This window comes from Amyelois transitella, chromosome 12 (assembly GCF_032362555.1).
Source record: "Amyelois transitella isolate CPQ chromosome 12, ilAmyTran1.1, whole genome shotgun sequence".
Classification (NCBI taxonomy): Eukaryota; Metazoa; Arthropoda; class Insecta; order Lepidoptera; family Pyralidae; genus Amyelois; species Amyelois transitella.
The window spans coordinates 4,901,136-4,919,911 of NC_083515.1; the positions used below are offsets into that span (position 1 = coordinate 4,901,136).

At 32.6% G+C, this 18,776-nt stretch overlaps 1 protein-coding gene across 1 annotated transcript; it reads left to right on the plus strand.

Moving 5' to 3' along the window:
• The first annotated feature begins 100 nt into the window (after positions 1 to 100).
• Positions 101 to 14,284, plus strand: LOC106141283 (ionotropic receptor 75a). Its single transcript, XM_060946745.1, has 19 exons — positions 101 to 210; positions 861 to 1,214; positions 1,362 to 1,524; positions 2,058 to 2,250; positions 2,992 to 3,164; positions 4,049 to 4,290; positions 4,766 to 4,865; positions 5,136 to 5,323; positions 5,773 to 5,880; positions 6,464 to 6,630; positions 6,742 to 6,752; positions 9,946 to 10,120; positions 10,730 to 10,902; positions 11,625 to 11,866; positions 12,216 to 12,312; positions 12,671 to 12,858; positions 12,934 to 13,041; positions 13,716 to 13,882; positions 14,018 to 14,284. The coding sequence occupies exons 2-19, from the start codon at positions 912 to 914 to the stop codon at positions 14,247 to 14,249; spliced, it is 3,030 nt and encodes a 1,009-aa protein (XP_060802728.1). The 5' UTR covers positions 101 to 210; positions 861 to 911; the 3' UTR covers positions 14,250 to 14,284.
• The last annotated feature ends 4,492 nt before the right edge of the window (positions 14,285 to 18,776 follow it).

An 18,776-nucleotide genomic window follows, 5' to 3' on the forward strand; every position in this document is an offset into this window, starting at 1 on the left:
CTGTGGAAAATCACCTCCTTATCCTCAATGTTTGTCAACAAACGACTTAATAGATAAAAATGTTTGAGACACATTCATTCTGCTTTAGGTCAATCTCCAATAAACAACGAAACGTAAACAATGCTGATAAGTAAATACGATATTAATTAGGAACATATCCAGTATTTATTTTCAGAAATCTCACAAGTTTTTAGTCCCAGAAACAAGAAGGTACACATATTATAAATATTTCCAAAAAAATTTACTTATCATCGACCTAGTTTAGTCACAATTTTTTTAATCTTCTCTGTATCAATGTGTACCCTGATAATCTTGACCGATATGAGAATTAGAAATTGTGTTGGTACTTTAATAAATTCAATATCATTGATATATTGCGCATAAAAACGTAGCAAGAGTTTCGCTTCATTAGTAGCCATTGAAATAAAAACTGAAATTTTATAATGTTTTATGATACCGTTTGAAGCGTTTTGTGAATGTCACGTTCTTCCAATTACCATCAGAGAGACCAAATGCTTTCTCTCTTTCTCATTGAATGAAGAATAAATATCTTCAAACAAATGCATTTTATCAGTATTTTTAAAGTAAATACCTTATTCGTACTATATTCGTACTTAAATTCTCATTGAAATGGAAATTGGTATTCGCTGGTTATATACCAAATTGTTGAACAAATAAAATGCTAACATGATGCTAACCGATTTGTGCAAATATCAAACTGAATGCAATGCAGTTGGCGGATTTAAGTATTTTTAACAAACAGTAGTTCCTTTTGTTTCGTAAAGACGAGAGAACTTGCCAACCCTTTGATTTAGTAGTTAATCATTATGGCGTTAATTTCATGCCTATTTCTATTTCAGATACTATTTAGTATTTCCAATGCGGATACAGATACAGATTTTCAAGCTACAATGATTGTCGATGTAATCCAATCCATGGAGAGGCCATCATTCGTTATCGCCACGCTTTGCTGGCCAGATTGTAAGGAAATGTTTAAAATTAGAATTGCTTCATTAAAATATTTTCGGCCAAAAACGAGCAAGAATTCTTTTTTTTTTTTTGCAGATAAAAAACTAAAGTTACATTTAATGCTCGATGGTTGGTTTCGGGAGTGGGAATCACGTTATTTTCATTTGGAAATGAATATGCAAGTGCAAAATGTAGTATTTTTGGCTGATGTTAACTGTCCTAATATTTCTGATCATTTTGAAAAGGTAATATTGTTAAGAAAAAAATGCATTTAAATTTTAGTCCCTAACCTCTTTTATAATAAAAGTACTTATTATCCTATTCATCCATGTCATCATTATAAGGCGAAATATATTATATCAAGTTAATTGAAATAGTATTAATTTTTACAGTGTAGTAAAGAAAAATATTTTCGGTCCCCATATCGATGGTTGATCCTGGATACTTCTGATACAAATGACACTATTCCTGATGCTATTTATGATTTTGACATATTACCCGATAGCGAAGTGATGATCGTTCGACCTGCGAGAAAAACATATGATATTAATTTTAGTGAGTACCATACCTATTCCTTAAATTTGTAATTGAATAAAAAGTTCCTAAAAAAATTGCGATAGAATTATTGTCATATTTATTTAAAATAATCAAAATAAATCTACTGGTGCATAACCAAAATGCTGGTCTTGTAAGTACATTATGTAGAAAATAAATAATCATCTCTTAAACTAAAATATCGTGTAAGCTGGTTCAAGATACATTTGAAGGTTTAAATAAGCAATATTTACAAACCTAGTTAAATTGTTTCATAAAGGTTAAAAATTAATAAATAATAAATATAAACAGGACAGATAACACAGATTGAGTCAGCCTCGAAGTACTAGACTTGTGTTTTGAGATACTAACCCAACGATACTATATTTTATAATAAATACTTATATAGAAAACTATCCAAGGCCCAGGCCAATCAGAGAAAGTATCTCATCATGCCCTGGTCGAGATTAAACCCAGAACCTCATTATTATCATTTTGTTAGGTCTTAACGTTTTCATAGAATTTAATTTCATTTATTTACATTAAAATTTCAGTTTATCGAGTAGGTGCTGGAGAACCTTGGAAGTCGGAACTTTATGGAACATGGGATGAGAGGAACAAACTCAGTAAGAGTGACGTCACAACCATACCTACGTCATTACGAAGACAAGATTTGGGCGGATATGAAATACGAATTTGTTATGTCCTTACTGATAATGATAGTATGAACCATTTAACTGATGAAATGTAAGTTAGTGTAAACAAAGAACATATAGAGAAGAGAAAACTGGACATGCTCAAATTATTGTTTGAGAACCCGGACCGAAAAACATGCTCACGCATTAAACTTTGAAATAGGACTATTGTTTTGAAAAAGGACAATTGTCCTTTTTTATAGACGCTTGTGGAAACAAACTATCAACTAGGACTTATGACTCCTTACAATGGTCTCCGTCTATCTATCTATACAAACTTTAAATTAATTATTTGGCTTGCAGCAAAATAATAAGTATCAAGACATTATTACATTATTTAAGATTTGACGCAAAATAAATTTAAAATCAATATATAATTATAGACGGAAACTATTGTTAAGATATCGTCATTAGCCATAGTCAATTGTTTCTTTCCAAGTGAGTCAGTCGGTTGAAGGATACCGGAGGAGTTGGGGGGGGCCTAGGCGATCTTAATGTTGTGCAACTTAAGGACATCAGGGCAAAAGTACCTGAAACCGGCATGATGATAGTTATGAATGTGAATGACGTGAAATAAAATAAAAATAACCATGTAGAGATCGTTGCAAGAGAAAAGATATAATCTCTGCCTACCCATCCGGAGAAGAGGTGATATTTTATGTTTGTATGAAATAATGAATAATTGTCTGTATGGAGATATTTGTTATAATGAAGAGTACCTGTAAAGGTCTGCCAATAAAAATATCATTTCACTCATAGAAAAGATAAATGATGATCTATCGGTATTTTGCAGTAATGATCATATTGACACGATCACAAAGGTAAATTTCCCGACGACAAATCATTTATTTGATTTCCTCAATGCTAATAGGAAATATTTCTTTGCCAACACGTGGGGATATCATCTGAACGGCACTTGGAATGGGATGACAGGATATCTTGTTAGAGAAGAGGTTGACATCGGAGGTAGGTATATAACAAAAACAGTTTTTTCCTCTATATGACAATCTGAATAATATTTTCTTAAATCTGACCTTATCCACAACATCTGTAGAATATTTGACGAAACAAGCAGTCGATACTGATAATAAATATAATTTGGAAATGCTTGTTATATATAGTAAAACAATATTTGTGAAAAAATATTTGTGTTTTCAAAATACTTTGCTTTTTGGGTTTGAAAAAGGTTTTTATACATTTTGTGAGCGAAAGAAAATACTTAAGACTAATGGAACTGAAAACAGAGTTTTGTAATACTTATTTGCGTAAATAACCTTAAGGTTGTTCAAAGACAAATTTTATATGCGATTTTCGTGGAAGTTAGTTAGACAAGCTGATTCTGCACATAATAATATTGAATATGTGCAGAATCTGACACCGAACGCGATGGATTCATGGAATTTTTTTAGCAATAAGTGTGATTCTCTAACAAATTCAACCCTTCATTCTAACTGCATATATACCTTTCGTATTTGTACCTCATAGCCTGTTTTTCTTTTCGTTCTTAGTGTAAATAGTTTATCTTTAATATATCGGCGATTTTTGCTATTCAGTTTCAAGAAGTGAAAAATAGAGCCTGTATTGAATATGTTAGTTTATTTCTTGCAGATAAAATCTTACAATAGATAGATAGAAGATTGAGTAATAGTTCTTATTTTGAATTTACTAGTAACAAAACAATGGCCAGGGTATTTGTACTTAATTGAAATCAAAACCATGAATGTTTAACAACATCACATTTACTGTATAATTTTCACCCTCTTGTCAATTGGCAGGGGTTCTAATCGCCTTATGTATGATTTTTGACCTTATTATTATTATTAATGAAACAAATCAATTTTGCGTTTCAGGGTCTCCAATGTTTTTCACCACCGAACGTATGTCAGTGGTTGAATACATAGCGAGCCCAACACCGACCCGATCGAAGTTTGTATTTCAACAGCCTAAATTGTCCTACGAAAATAATCTATTCCTACTTTCCTTCCGAGCTGCGGTATGGTATAGCAGTCTAGCGTTGGTCTTCATAATGTTGTTAGCCATTTTCGTTGTAGCTATGTGGGAATGGAAGAAGCATGGAGATGATTTTGAATCGGTAAGATGGACGAACAGATTTAACATTTAATGATTAAGTTTGTGCCGACCAATAGGGTTTAAGCGTTTCCACCTCATCTATCTTTACGCCTTAAATTTTTTTTGTCTTCACATTTCGCTATACGTTCCCCCTTCAAATTTGAAAATACTCAACATTACGGACCTCACTGTTTAAATAAGGTTAGGTTTTCCTGCAAAGGTTGCGAAAGGAGTCACGTAAAAAACTGACTCACCCAATCCAGGATCCATGTTCGAAGGCATACCCGGACAAAATGCAGGAGAAATAAAACTGACCAATTTTTGAATTTATTCACTTAACTCTTATCTTATATCCTTTCTGAAAATATATTTTTCGTGGGATATTTAGGTGACGTTGTATTTTATAATCATTGGCACTGTACCTTAAAAAAAGATTTCGTTATTCGTAACAAATGTAGCAACATTAAGCTGTTCATAATTATAATATATTTTTTCAGAGAAATAAAAATTCTGGTGTCTTGCGACCTAGCATGGCTGATATTATCATTATGATATTTGGCGCTACTTGCCAACAAGGAAGTCCTGTTGAGTTAAAAGGTACCATGAAGGCGCCATGAACTTGTCTATTTAAAAATCTTTGACTACATTCCAATTGTTTTTAAATTCTGAGCAGAGTAAACAACTACTTACTTAAATTGGATACAATTTCCTAAATCTAACTTTACTTAAAAATTTCAAGCACTTTGAGGATGAAGTCACTAAAGTCCCAATAAAAAAAAATCGAATAACTCTGAAGTTTGGCAAAACACCGATAAATGCTACAAATATTTGTAGTGTACTGAATGACTTTTCTTTAAATATTTTCAGGTTCACTGGGGCGCATGGTCATGTTAATATTGTTTCTGGCTTTAATGTTCCTGTATACATCGTACTCGGCAAACATTGTGGCTCTGCTCCAGTCGAGCTCCTCCAAAATAAAGACTCTGGAAGATTTGTTGAACTCCAGGCTCATGTTTGGTGTTCATGATAATGTTTTTAATAGATATTACTTCGCAGTAATCTCATTTTGAAATATTAATTTCATGTTCATTACACGCACTTACATAAATGTCCTGGCAATAGTCCCATCCGATTTCGTTCTCATCTCTTTGCGGAAAGAGAGTCTGGTTCTTATATCCATTATCCTGGACTGAGTAGGTAAGGTATTTACACGAAATGACTCCCGTCTTAAACTGCAACCTTTGCAGGAGAATCTAACCCTTATCTACAAGAACATACAAATAATCTAATGAAACATCCATACAAATCGTAGTTACCTATTTAAGTAACAGGTAGAAAAGAAAGAATCAGAGTAAAATTCATAACTCAGAAAAGAATAATTGCTGCATATGGCCGCGTTAAAATTTAAACCTGTGCCCCACTCTGCATCTCATATTCTCATTCGGACAATTCATACACTTTCTTGAGTATTTACGAAAAGTAAAATGCCGTCGATTATTTTCAGACTGCGACTGAACCTATAAGAAAAGCTATTTATGAAAAGAAGGTGGCTCCACCTGGAGTTAAACCAAGGTTTATGACAATGGAAGAGGGAGTCAAACGAATGCAGAAAGTGAGCCTTCGATATTACGTTCTTTATGATGATCGCATGATGTTATTATACACTCACTAACACACAAAAATACTTGAAACATAAAAAATAGCCGTGTGGTTCCCGGCACCAATAAAAAAAAATAATAGGATGGAGTGGCCATCTTTTTCCCATGGATGTGGGAGAAACCTTCTTTTAGACGATGGGCTAGTAACTTGTCACTATTTGAAGCCTATCTTCAAGTCTGTTGTTCTACCCCGGAAGGAATATAGACGTGAATATATATATGTATGAATTAACATGTGTGAAGTAACATTTTACCTTTATGAAAAAAATTGGACGTTGCCTTAAGAATATCCATCAGCAAAATTATAAAAACCTTTTATTAGCAAAGATGATTGTTGGTGCCATGTCCAAGCAATACCAGAATTTAGACGACGAGGCAGCGCATATACATACCTACGTCATAAATTACTACTTCCATTTTGTTATCGGTAATTAACATCCATCAAAAGCTATTACACCAGTCCACCTTCACCTTAACAGTGCACTATAAGGACTTCGGCGTTACCACTGATAATTGTTAAGAAAATGTTATTTTCAGGGTTTGTTTGCGTTTCACATGGAGACAGGCGTCGGATACAAATTTGTGGGGAAATACTTCAGAGAAAGTGAGAAGTGCGGCTTAAAGGAAATTCAATATCTACAAGTGATCGACCCATTTATTGCTGTGAGGAAGGATACTCCGTACAAAGAGATGTTTAAAATAGGGTAATTTACTTAAGCTCATAGTAAATACGGCAAGTAGTTCTAAGTCATAAATAGGTGTTTTTACACATAGTTTTAAAGTTCTCTTTATGCATTTTTACATTATAAAGTAAGTCGTAGTAGTAGTAGTAATTCATCGGTACATCGAGCCGAATTGAGTGAAAATTTAAGAGTTTTTAATAATTATGTAATAGAAAGCTAAAATTCAAATCTTTCAGCCTATATCCTACATAAAACGTGAACAGTACATGCCATTTTTTTTAATAATTCCAGTTGCACAAAGACAGACTTACCCTTTCAGGGAAGACCAAGAAAATACCTTAATAAATGATGATATGACACGCTCGTCCGCCGCATTCATTAACAATTTTTGTTTTTCAACTTTGGCAAATAAGTGTACACTCTTTATTTTCAGATTTAAACGCATTCAAGAGCATGGCCTGCAGGCTCGCGAGAACCAGCTTTACGAGAAACGACCTAAATGTTCAGGAAGAGAGTCCAGTTTCATATCAGTGAGCATGGTGGATTGCTACCCAGCACTGCTCATACTGTCCTATGCCATGATTTTATCGGTGATTCTTCTCTTTCTAGAGATTATTGTTCATAAAAGGCGTAGATTTATTATTTGTAACAGTCAAGAACGGCATTTCTCAATAGAACAAAATAATAATAGCTCCTTGTTATGAAGACCATATATACTGGACTTATAATCATCTATAAACTATCAAATAGAAAGAGTTTTCATAGAACAAGATCTGTAGTCTGTTGATTCTGTTGTAGTATGTTAAAATTTTGATTTTTCAGTGGTGGATCCATAGAATAATCAAAATTTAAAAAATCACAAAATAAAGTGTATGTATCTATATTTCTGAATTTTATTGCCTTTGTGTCCATCTTAAATTAGATTAAGTCTAGCACTTTACAATTACATTACAAACAAATAAATGACCTCACTCTCGCATATCAACATATATGTATTAAAGTAGGGACAGCCTACTATCTGTAAAATCTACCCCTGTAAGTCGGTAGTGTTACGTTTGACGAACAGTTGTTAACATAAGGGACTATTACGTAATTATGAATCCAAATAAAGCAATGGTTGCATGTAATCTAAGTCAGCTGGGCAAGTCATTTAAAGCCACTAATAATGATACTTAAATCAGGGATGGTAAAATTTTTAGAATAAGATTAAGTGAACTTTTAGTATTTTTCTAAATACTTACGAACTTAAAACTAGGGTGTTTTCTTGACTACAGAAAACACCCTAGTTTTAAGTTCGCCGTGTTGTTTAGAAGAATAAGGGTCGGTGATTTTAATTTTAATAGGATCTAAATTAACACGAAAATATTATTGGGTCCTAATTGACGGCAATGAATACATAGATTTAAAATCAACGTTACCCTAATATTTAAATTACTACGAGCTAAATAAGAAATGAAGACAAAGTACCTAAGCATAATTTAGTACTAGTATCGCTAAAGCAATGTCTTCCAGTGAACCTTAGGGTGGGAGGAAACTAATAAATAGAAAGGCGATCGGCTAGAACAAAATCATAACTCATAAAGCCCTACAAAACACACATTAGTTGTAACGTAATGAGAGAATTGGATGGTAAATTGCACTTTGTGTCTAGTCTTCAACATTTTATAATTTGGTGTAATAAGTATTGTACCTTATTAATTTGAAACTTACCTGTGCCTTGTAAGTATCTAACAAAGAAACAAGTCATTATGTAACCAGACTTATTGAAAATTATAAATTATATTTTGTAACTAACCATAAAAACGCACAATGAAGAAAAAATTTTTTGTTTTAATATTTAGTTTAAATCTTTTTCTTGTGTTTAGTTTAGGAGATATAAATTTTATTGTGGATGTAATAAACTCTTATAACAAACCAGCAAGTATCCTGACAAATATCTGCAATTCTTGTAAGTTACCTAAATATTTTTCTCAGGCAAAAAATAATTAAGTACAGTGCAAGGACTACCAAATTTATTTTAATTCTTAGTTATTTTTAAATAGGGAGCATTTATTATCTTATTCGTTTATGGATGCTTTAGTACAGGTATTTCTATTTGCACACTCAGTTGTTTTGCGTAACTAAGAATAATCCATGTCCTTCCCTTGGATATATATATGTATGTATTATATACATATTACATATACATAAGTCATTCATTGTTGACGACACCCTCAAAAGGATACCCCAGTCGTGAAAATATGTATGTACCTACTCGTATATACACTTTACAATACAATGACTTTTTCAGATGTTCAACGTAATTTGGCATTGCAATTAAGAAGATATGGAACTGCAAAATCTTGCAATACTATTGACGATGCAATTAATAAAACCCGGCTAAATCAACATAAAAACTTATTTTTTATTGTTGACGCTTACTGTTCTAACACTACTGGTTTTTTCAGAAAGGTGAAATAAGTTTCTTAAACTTACATTTGTTAAACTCAAACTCGACGGTTTAGGATACTTTTGACCATTTTATTAATTATATTTTTTATAACAGGCCAATTCAGCCAATCTATTTGCATTTCCCAATAGATGGCTGATAATTGATAACTCTTACAACATTAGTGTTTTTATGGCTGAAGTAATGGAAAATCTAACTATTTTACCTGACTCAGAAGTAATTTTATCAAATCGTCATGATGAAGTCGTTACTTTAAATATGAGTAAGTCCATTCATTTATTTACTGTAATACAAATTCATAAAACAATGAAAAAATAAGATGATACATTTAATTCTTTAATTATAAAGTTAAATAAATAGATAAAAAGAGAGAGAAGATAAAATATTTACCGTGTCAAGGTTCGTGATGAGACCGCCCGATAATTAGATATGGTATCTTCTTGTAGTATCAATATTAATACATACTATATAATGGAAAGCGCTTGGGGTTAGAAGAAGTACCTAGATCTAGATACAACTCTTAATTCACACTAAACTTGTTGAAAAGAGGTCCTAGAGACCGTGGATATTAGGACGGCTAAGAGCAGCTTTCAAAGCTATCGAGTAAGAGTAGTACACAAGTTAAATGGATTGAAGCCCCACATATAACTGCCCAATTAAAATACCCATTGCCCAAATAAGTATAAACCTCTGATATCTTAAAGATTTCCAAAAGTCCTGACCGCTTAAAGTGTGTAAGATTTTTTTGCATCCATGATAAATATAAAGGTCAACATAATATGGCGAACCTTAATCAATATTTAACCTATCAGGTTCAATAGTAAAAAGTTAACAATTCAATTTACCTAAATATTGTAAATTTTACGCAGTTTACAAAATCACCAAAGACGATTACTGGCATGTGGAATCATTTGGAAACTGGACAAAAAACCTTGGACTTATAAAATCCGCAGAAATGGCGATTTCAACTGCCATGAGAAGAAAAAATTTGGAAAAGAATATCTTGACTACATCAGCAACTGCAGTAGATAAGAGGACGAGGGAGGATTTGTATGATTTACGGTAATAGCAATAATATAATAGCAGCAATAACATACAAATACCAACATGTATTTTTTTATCATCCTATCGTAATAGTATTATTTTGTTTAGTGCCATACAACGAATTTCGAAATTAACTTTGGGACCAGCTCCTTTCCTTTACCCTCTCATCTTTAGAGTAAATATGACTTCAAAGTAATTGTATAATTTTAATGATAGGAGTGTATTTGGCCTGCATACTTAACTGTAATTAATCAGAGCCCGAGGGAGTCTACCAATACAAAACTTACCTTCTTGTATCTAAGACATCAACATGCTACGTAACTTATATGTGTTTACTATAAGAAAGGGTTATGTTTATGTTCATAAACGAGGCGAGAGTATATGAAAACTTGAGGAGGAGAAGGCCTAGATGAGCGTAATGATATCTATTCGGAAATGAGCTTGCACGAAAAGTCGACGACTACGGATAAATCGAAAAATAATCTCTTTTCCCCGGGAAAGGCGACTGAATTAACTATATGTATAATATATAAAATTCTAGTTTATTATATTTCTATTTTGGTTAAATCATAATTTTAAATTTTATAGTAGTCTGCTCATAGTAGTAACATTTTCACCATTTCACAGTAACGTCGAGGTAGACACGCTTACGAAAGCAAACATCCGCCACACAGACTTACTGTATGACTTCATGAACGCTACTAGAGTCATAAAATTTACAAATACCTGGGGATATTTTATAAATGGCTCATGGAATGGTATTGTTGGACATTTTGTACAAGGGGAAGCAGATGTTGGAGGTAAAATATTATTTAATAATCTTTTTTGCAGTAAAAAAATATGGGATCGTTTTGGATTTTTCTTGTATGTATGATTGTGGGCTAGCAACCTGTTACTATTTAAATCTCAATTTCATCTTAAGCCGAACAGCTTGGACATGGACTTACAGTCTTTTCAAAATTACTGGCGTAATCCCGCAAGGAATATAGACGTGATTTTATGTATATATATATTATACAACAGGTGACCTTAATGCCTTAGTTCACCAGGAATAAGACATTGATTTTATTAAATTTATCAAACAATTTAATATCACCTGAAAATTGAAATTTGTCCTAAATTCCATTAGTCATTAAAAGATTGTATCGACAGTAACACTGGCAACTGTGAGTCTTTTATAGAAATCAGTAGGGACTATTTTGATGTAGTAAAACCACTAGTTTTATATCGGTGGAACCATTGGAAACCTTTACGGAAAGAATATTCCAAATTAAATTAAACAAATTTATTTTAGTTTATGAATTTTTAAGATTGTAGATAAAAGTTTCAAATTCCAAATTAAATTAAACAAATTATTTTAGTTTATGAAGTTTTAAGATTGTAGATCAAAGATTAAAACTTGATGCTTCATTGTCAACGTTTAACTTTAGGATATACCTGTCTAGCGAGAGTGTAATTGAAGGTGTACTACACAAAGTAACTAATTTGTCTAACCATTTTATTAACTGTGTAATTTTTTTAGGAACTGTAATGTTTATAAACGAAGCCCGTCTCAGCGTTGTCCAATTTCTGTGTCACCCTTCAGATGTCACCATAGACTTCGTCTTCCGGGAGCCTCCGTTGTCGTACAATAGCAACCTGTTCCTGTTGCCCTTTAGTAGTGTCGTCTGGATGTGTATCGGTGCTCTTGTTATGATATTGATGGTGATCACTTACGTCAATGCTTATTGGGAATCGATTAAAATTAAGAAGCACATTATGAAGGTAAATATGACAAAGATACATACCTACTCATATATAACCAGTCTCCATAATGTTCTTTGTTTATACTTTTATTCTTATAGATTCATCTTTAAGATTTTTAAATGTTTCTTGAAGGGAGTCCTGGTGATTTTCTTATTGAATTAAGATTAAGAAAATCTACTACGGGCACTTGTTTCCTCAGTATTTAATATTGCTTTTATTTTGGTATACTCTAATCTATTTATATGTATTGTCATTACTTTTATAACATATGTAAAAAGTCACTGTGGAGAAAATTAAATTAACAAATTTTAATCACGCCTCTTAACCGGAGGGGTAAGCAGGTTGATGAATAATTACTTTTCAGCAGTCTTCAGATCATACAACACTGAAACCAAATATAAGTGACATAGTTGTTCTCTTGATAAGTGCCATGTGTCAACAGGGAAGTGCTATAGAACTGAAAGGTTGGACTTATTTATATTTTGTAGTAGATAAATAACTTGTAACACGCAAAAAAAATAAAACTATATCATAATTTACTAATCTAATAAAAGTAGGAAAGTAATGTTACAAAAACATGGTCAGCTTTTGGGGAACAATGGTAGTGAGCTTACCTCTGTTTACCAATGGTTTCATCTGATCTGGTCTGATTTCAATCTTCTGTCAGGTCAAAGTGGAAAACGATATTTTCAAATCAAACTGGTTTTTGAACGCTTTTCTATTTATCTTTATCAAGTACAGTATCATTGAGTTAGTAGTCTATTACACAAATCCCGAACTTACTTTTGGATCATCTAATAATTGTTCCTGTTTTGAATTCAGGTGGAGTAGGTCGACTGATAATGTTCCTGATATTCCTCTCGTTCCTATTTCTGTATACCTCTTATTCTGCAAGCATAGTCGCCCTTCTACAATCCAGCTCAAACAGCATTCACTCATTAGCTGATCTTTACAACTCCAAAATGGAACTTGGCGTGGAAAACATACCCTACAATATATATTACTTCACGGTAATTATACACAATTTTTTTTAAATATTTTATTTGTAAGTGACTACGTATTTTTGAATGTATTTTTTTTTAAAGTCAGCAAAGGACCCTCTAAGAAAAGCAATTTACGAGAACCGAGTGGCACCAAAAGGACGCAAGCCAAATTATTTAACTTTAGAAGAAGGTGTTAAGAAGCTACAGACTGTAAGTAAATAGTCGTACGAGTATATTCTCAAACATGCTATGTGTGTAAAACAAGTAAGGCACGGAATCCTAAAATATTTTTAAGTTATAGGTATTAGTTACTTATACCATTGGTGAAACCGAAGTCCATAAACAGAAATTTGACAACCACCCAAAATTGGGTACAGATATAATCCATGTTCTTAACATCTATGATCAATGAAAATTGAACTGAATTGATTTCCAGTAAGTTTATTGTGATACTTATAGTAATTGTACCTTCCTGTATTTATTTCGGCTTAAAATATATTTTAATTTAAATAGAAATCGATAAAGAAATAGATTTATTTTCAAAATAAGCTACAATGCCGTGTAGTTTTTGGGACCAATAAAAAAAGAATAGATTCATCTCATCATGTCGTAAAAGGCGACTAAGGGATAGGCTTATAAACTTACGACTCTTCTTTAAATCGATGGGGTAGCAACCTGTCACTATTTGAATCTTAATTCTATTATTAAGCCAAACAGCTGAACGTCGCCTATCAGTCTCTTCAAGACTGTTGACTCTGTCTTCCGCGCAAGGGATATAGACATGATTATATGTTTGTATGTATAGGATACAAGGTATGGCTTAATAAATGAGAACTCAAGCTAGGCTTGTAAGGAATTAACAAAAAAACTGACCTATTTTTTAGAAACCATTTGCATTCAACATGAACGTCGGAGTTGGATACAGACTGGTGAACAAATATTTCTTAGAGCATGAGAAATGCGGCTTACAACAAATCAATTATATCCATACCAGTCAAGCATTCATTGCTTGCCCCAAGTATTCTCCTTATGTAGAAATTTTTAAAGTTGGGTAAGTAACAAACATTTAAAAAAGACTATTTTTTAATATACTTTTTAAATTATCACAGCGTCAGTAACAAAAGCTTTTCTCGTACCTATAAACTAATAAACTTGCCTTTTCTACATTTTTTATGACCACTTTCAGGTTACAAAGAAGTGTTGAACACGGTTTAATCGATCGTATTAATCGTATCATCTTCTCGAAAAAGCCACAATGTACGAACCGAGGTGGCCAGTTCATATCAGTCAACATATTGGACTTTTACCCTATACTTTTAATGCTACTTTACGGCATGGTGCTTTCAATCCTAATTTTATTGATTGAATTGGTAGTCCATCATAAATATACGCAATTATGTTGTCAATTTCGACATTAACTTAGTAATTCTTATTTTTTATTGTTAATATTATTTTTATGAGGGTAATAATAGGTTTTGACAATTAATTATCCGTAATTATTAGTAAATTAAGTTGGGAAAACTTGTTTCTCCAATTTTAAAGTTACTTAATATAATTTGCTAATGTGCATGTAGAGATTTACGTAAAAAGTAGACTGCTTTTCGGTAAAACCAATCATTAAAGACAAAGCTATTGACTACCGCAGAGTTTTATTCAATCTATAAAGAATTATGGTGAATTACAACAAGCTCTTAAAATGAACAAACCATACTTACACATTACCCGCATTAACTCGTTTTAAAGCAAGTAAGTCTGATTCAAAAATGGGCGATATGCACGTTGCATCAATATTGTACCGAAACATTCTACAAGCTATAATTAACATGGACGCCGAGTGCCACATGCAATTACTCTAACCTGCAATCAGAAAGCGTTTACTGGCAATTTTGTCGTTAATCCTAGTATAAAATCACATAAAAGCAAGCAAAGCAATAACAACTGAAAACGAGCTACAGAAAGCACTATCAATTAAAAATGAGGCTTTTATGGATGATATTGATAAGTTTCAAATATGTGGTTAATGCGAATGAAATAAAAATGATAGTTGATATCATCAAGGCTAGTGAAAAGCCAACTACCATACTGGCAAATATTTGTTGGGAACCACGTAAGTAGCTCCTACAGATTTAATTTGGTCAGATTGTTTGAATTAGATAAAAACCGTGTCTATAATATGGCAGGCAAAATAATCAATACCTAACTAATTTCTAGATAAAAAAGCCCGCTTTATTTCTGAACTAAACTCTATGGAACCGCCAAGGATGGTTCGTTTTATGAAGACTGATCTACCTTCAGATGACTATACTCGCCGAGAGCACTTGATGTTTGTTGCTGATGTGAATTGCCCAAATATCAAAACCTTTTTCAAGCAGGTACATTTTCGTAATCTTTTTTTATTTTCGAGGATTTTTTTCATTTATTATTACACATAACAGAATACAATGTGCCGTGTGGTTCCCAGCACCAATAGAAAAAGAATAGGACCAATCCATCTCTTTCCTACGGATGACGTTAAAGGCGACTAAGGGAAAGGCTTATAAACTTGAGATTCTTCTGTTAGGCGATGGGCTAGCAACCTATCACTATTTGAATCTCAATTCTTTCTTTAAGCCAAATATCTGAACGTGGCCTTTCAGTCTTTTCAAGACTGTTGGCTCCGTCTACCCCGCAAGGGATATAGACGTGAGAATATGTGTATGTACGTAGATCTGGGTCGTATCCCGCAGGATGTGTTTATGCAAAAAACAACTGGAGAAAGAAGAATGCGTTAAAATACATTACATTTCATATAAATTAAATCAAATTTAACAAGCCTTGCCACAATTATTAATTAATTCTTACATCAACGCACCGCTCGAACCCATCGGATACTCAATTTAACAAAGTTTATGAGCGTTTCCATTGATTGATTCTCACAAACTTCACGGGATGAGAAGCAGCTGACAAACTAGATTTTTTCTCTACAAGACCAACACAAAGCTTAAGCTGGACAAATGTTCTCAATCCTTTTAGTAGCCTTTGTAAACATTGGGAAGTTCACAAATTTCCTGTTGGTTTTCATCCAGGTACAGTCCTTATCACAACGGCGGATCGCATAGAAGTAGTAGACTACTTATCATCCCCGACGCCAATCTCGATCAAATTCGTGTTTCGGCAACCCCCGCTCTCCTACCAAAATAACCTGTTCCTGCTGCCTTTCAAGACCAGGGTGTGGTATTGCATCGGAGCTTTTATACTAATGCTGATTTTCATCATATATGTAAATGCCTCGTGGGAAAAGAAGAAACTGGAGCAATGCAAATCGGTGGGAAAATTAAATTGCTTATTTCGCTAGTTTTTAAGTGTGAGTCAAATCTATATATACGTTTTCTACAGGTATAACTATTAAGTTTCATTAAAATGGGCTAGACCAAGAAAAAAACCTCTATGTTGATGATGATATGACACGCTCGTCCGCCACATTCATTAACAATTTTTGTTTTTACAACTTTGGCAAATAATTGTACACTCTTTATTTTCAGATGTAAACGCATTCAAGAGCATGGCCTGCAGGCTCGCGAGAACCAGCTTTACGAGAAACGACCTAAATGTTCAGGAAGAGAGTCCAGTTTCGTATCAGTGAGCATGGTGGATTGCTACCCAGCACTGCTCATACTGTCCTATGCCATGATTTTATCGGTGATTCTTCTCTTTCTAGAGATTATTGTTCATAAAAGGCGTAAATTTATTATTTGTTACAGTCAAGAACGTCATTTCTCAATATAGCTCCTCGTAATGATCATCTATAAAATGTCAAATAGAATGAGATTTCATAGAACAAGATCAGTAGTCTGTAGATTCTGTTGTAGTGTGTTAACTACCATTAAAGTAGGTAATCAAAATTTTTAAAATCACAAAATAAAGTAATATATTTTAATTGTATTGTCTTTGTGTCCATCTTAGCTTCGATTAAGTCTAGGACTATGACAATTACATTACAAACAAATAAAGGAACTCACTCTTGCATATCACCTATGTATTAAAGTTGGGACAGCCACTATCATGAAAATCCACCCCTATTCAGTAGTCTTGCGTTTGACAAACAGTTGTTAACATAAGTTACCAATTATGTAATTATGTATCCAAATAAAGCAATAGTTGCGCGGAATCTAAGTCAGCTGAGCAGTTATAATGATACTTAAATCAAGGATGGTAAAAGTTTTGAATAAGTTTTTGTGAATTTTTAGTGTATTTCTGAATATGTAAGCAACCCGGCGAACTTAAAACTAGAGTTTTTTCTACAGTCTACCGAGTGGTATAGAAGAATTACGCGAAGGTGATTTTAATTTTCATGGATTTAAATTAACACGCAAATATTAGTGGGTCATAATTGACGGCTCATAGTTCATAGATTGAAAATCAACTAACCCCTAATATTTAAAAAACTCTTTATTTGGTAGTGACGCCCTACGCACAGCCGACCGACTCAACATGGTCCAGGAAACGTATAATGCTTGTTTCTTATGTAGGAACAAACATTTCCGTGGTAATAAGAAATAAAGACAAAATAAGCATAATTTAGTACTAGATAGATAGTAAGAAAAAGAAAAAACAGAAAAAAAAACACTGATTATAAGGTGCAAAAGCGGACGTATCGCTAAAGCAATCTCTTCCAGTTACCCTTAGGGTGGGAGGAAACTAATGAATAGAAATGCGATTGGCTAGAATAAAATCATAACTCATAGATCCCTACAAAACAAACATTAGTTCTAACGTAATGAGAAAATTGGATGGTAAATTACACTTTCTGTTGTCTTCAACATTTTATTATTCGGTGGAATAAGCACTGTACCTTATTAATCTGAAACTTACCTGTGCCTTGTTAGTATCTAACCAAGAAACAGTCATAATGTAACAAGAATTTATCTTAACACTCTTTGAAAATTATAGATTATCTTTTTTTACTAACCTTAAAAACTTACAATGAACAAATTTTTTTTAGTTTTAATATTTTGTTTAAATCTTTTTCTTGTGTTTAGTTTAGAAGATATAAATTTGATTGTGGATGTTATAAACTCTTATAATAAACCAGCAAGTATTCTGACAAATATCTGCGATCCTTGTAAGTTACCTAAATATTTTTCTCAGGCAAAAAATAATTAAATACAATTACAGGGACTACCCAATTTATAAATTTTAATCTAAGTTATTTTTTAAATAAGGGGTATTTATTATCTTATTCGTTTATGGATGCTTTAGTACAAGTGTTTCGTAACTAAGAATAATCCATGTCCTTCCTCTAGGATCCAAAATCCTTTCTTTCTACTCCAGTTACACATACATACATATTTTCACGAATGGGTTGTCCTTTTGAGGGTGTCGTCAACAAAGAATGACTTTTTCAGATGTTCAACGTAATTTGGCATTACAATTAGGAAGATATGGAACTGCAAAATCATTCAATACTATTGACGATGCAAAAATTAATAACACACAGCTAAATCAACATAAAAACTTATTTTTTATTGTTGACGCTTACAGTTCTAACAATACTGAATTTTTCAGAAAGGTAAAATAAGTTTCTTAAACTTACATTTGTTAAACTCAAGCTCGACAATTTAGAATACTTTTGACCATATTGTTAATTATATTTTTATAACAGGCCAATTCAGCCAATCTATTTGCATTTCCCAATAGATGGTTGATAATTGACAACTCTTACAATATTAGTGTTTTTATGGCTGAAGTAATGGAAAATCTAACTATTTTACCTGACTCAGAAGTAATTTTATCAAATCGTCATGATGAAGTCGTTACTTTAATTATGAGTAAGTCCATTCATTTATTTACTAAAATACAATTTCATAAAGCAATTAAAAAATAAGGTGATACATTTAACTCTTTCATTCTGAAGTTAAATAAAAAGGGAAAGAAGATAAAATATTTACCGTGTCAAGGTTCGTGAT

Excerpts from the sequence above, each read along its gene's own strand:
- LOC106141283 (XM_060946745.1), top strand. The coding sequence starts at position 912 with ATGATTGTCGATGTAATCCAATCCATGGAGAGGCCATCATTCGTTATC. Across the intron at positions 10,903-11,624 it reads AGGGGAAGCAGATGTTGGAG|GAACTGTAATGTTTATAAAC; the intron begins GTAAAATATTAT and ends TAATTTTTTTAG. Across the intron at positions 12,313-12,670 it reads AAGTGCTATAGAACTGAAAG|GTGGAGTAGGTCGACTGATA; the intron begins GTTGGACTTATT and ends TTTTGAATTCAG.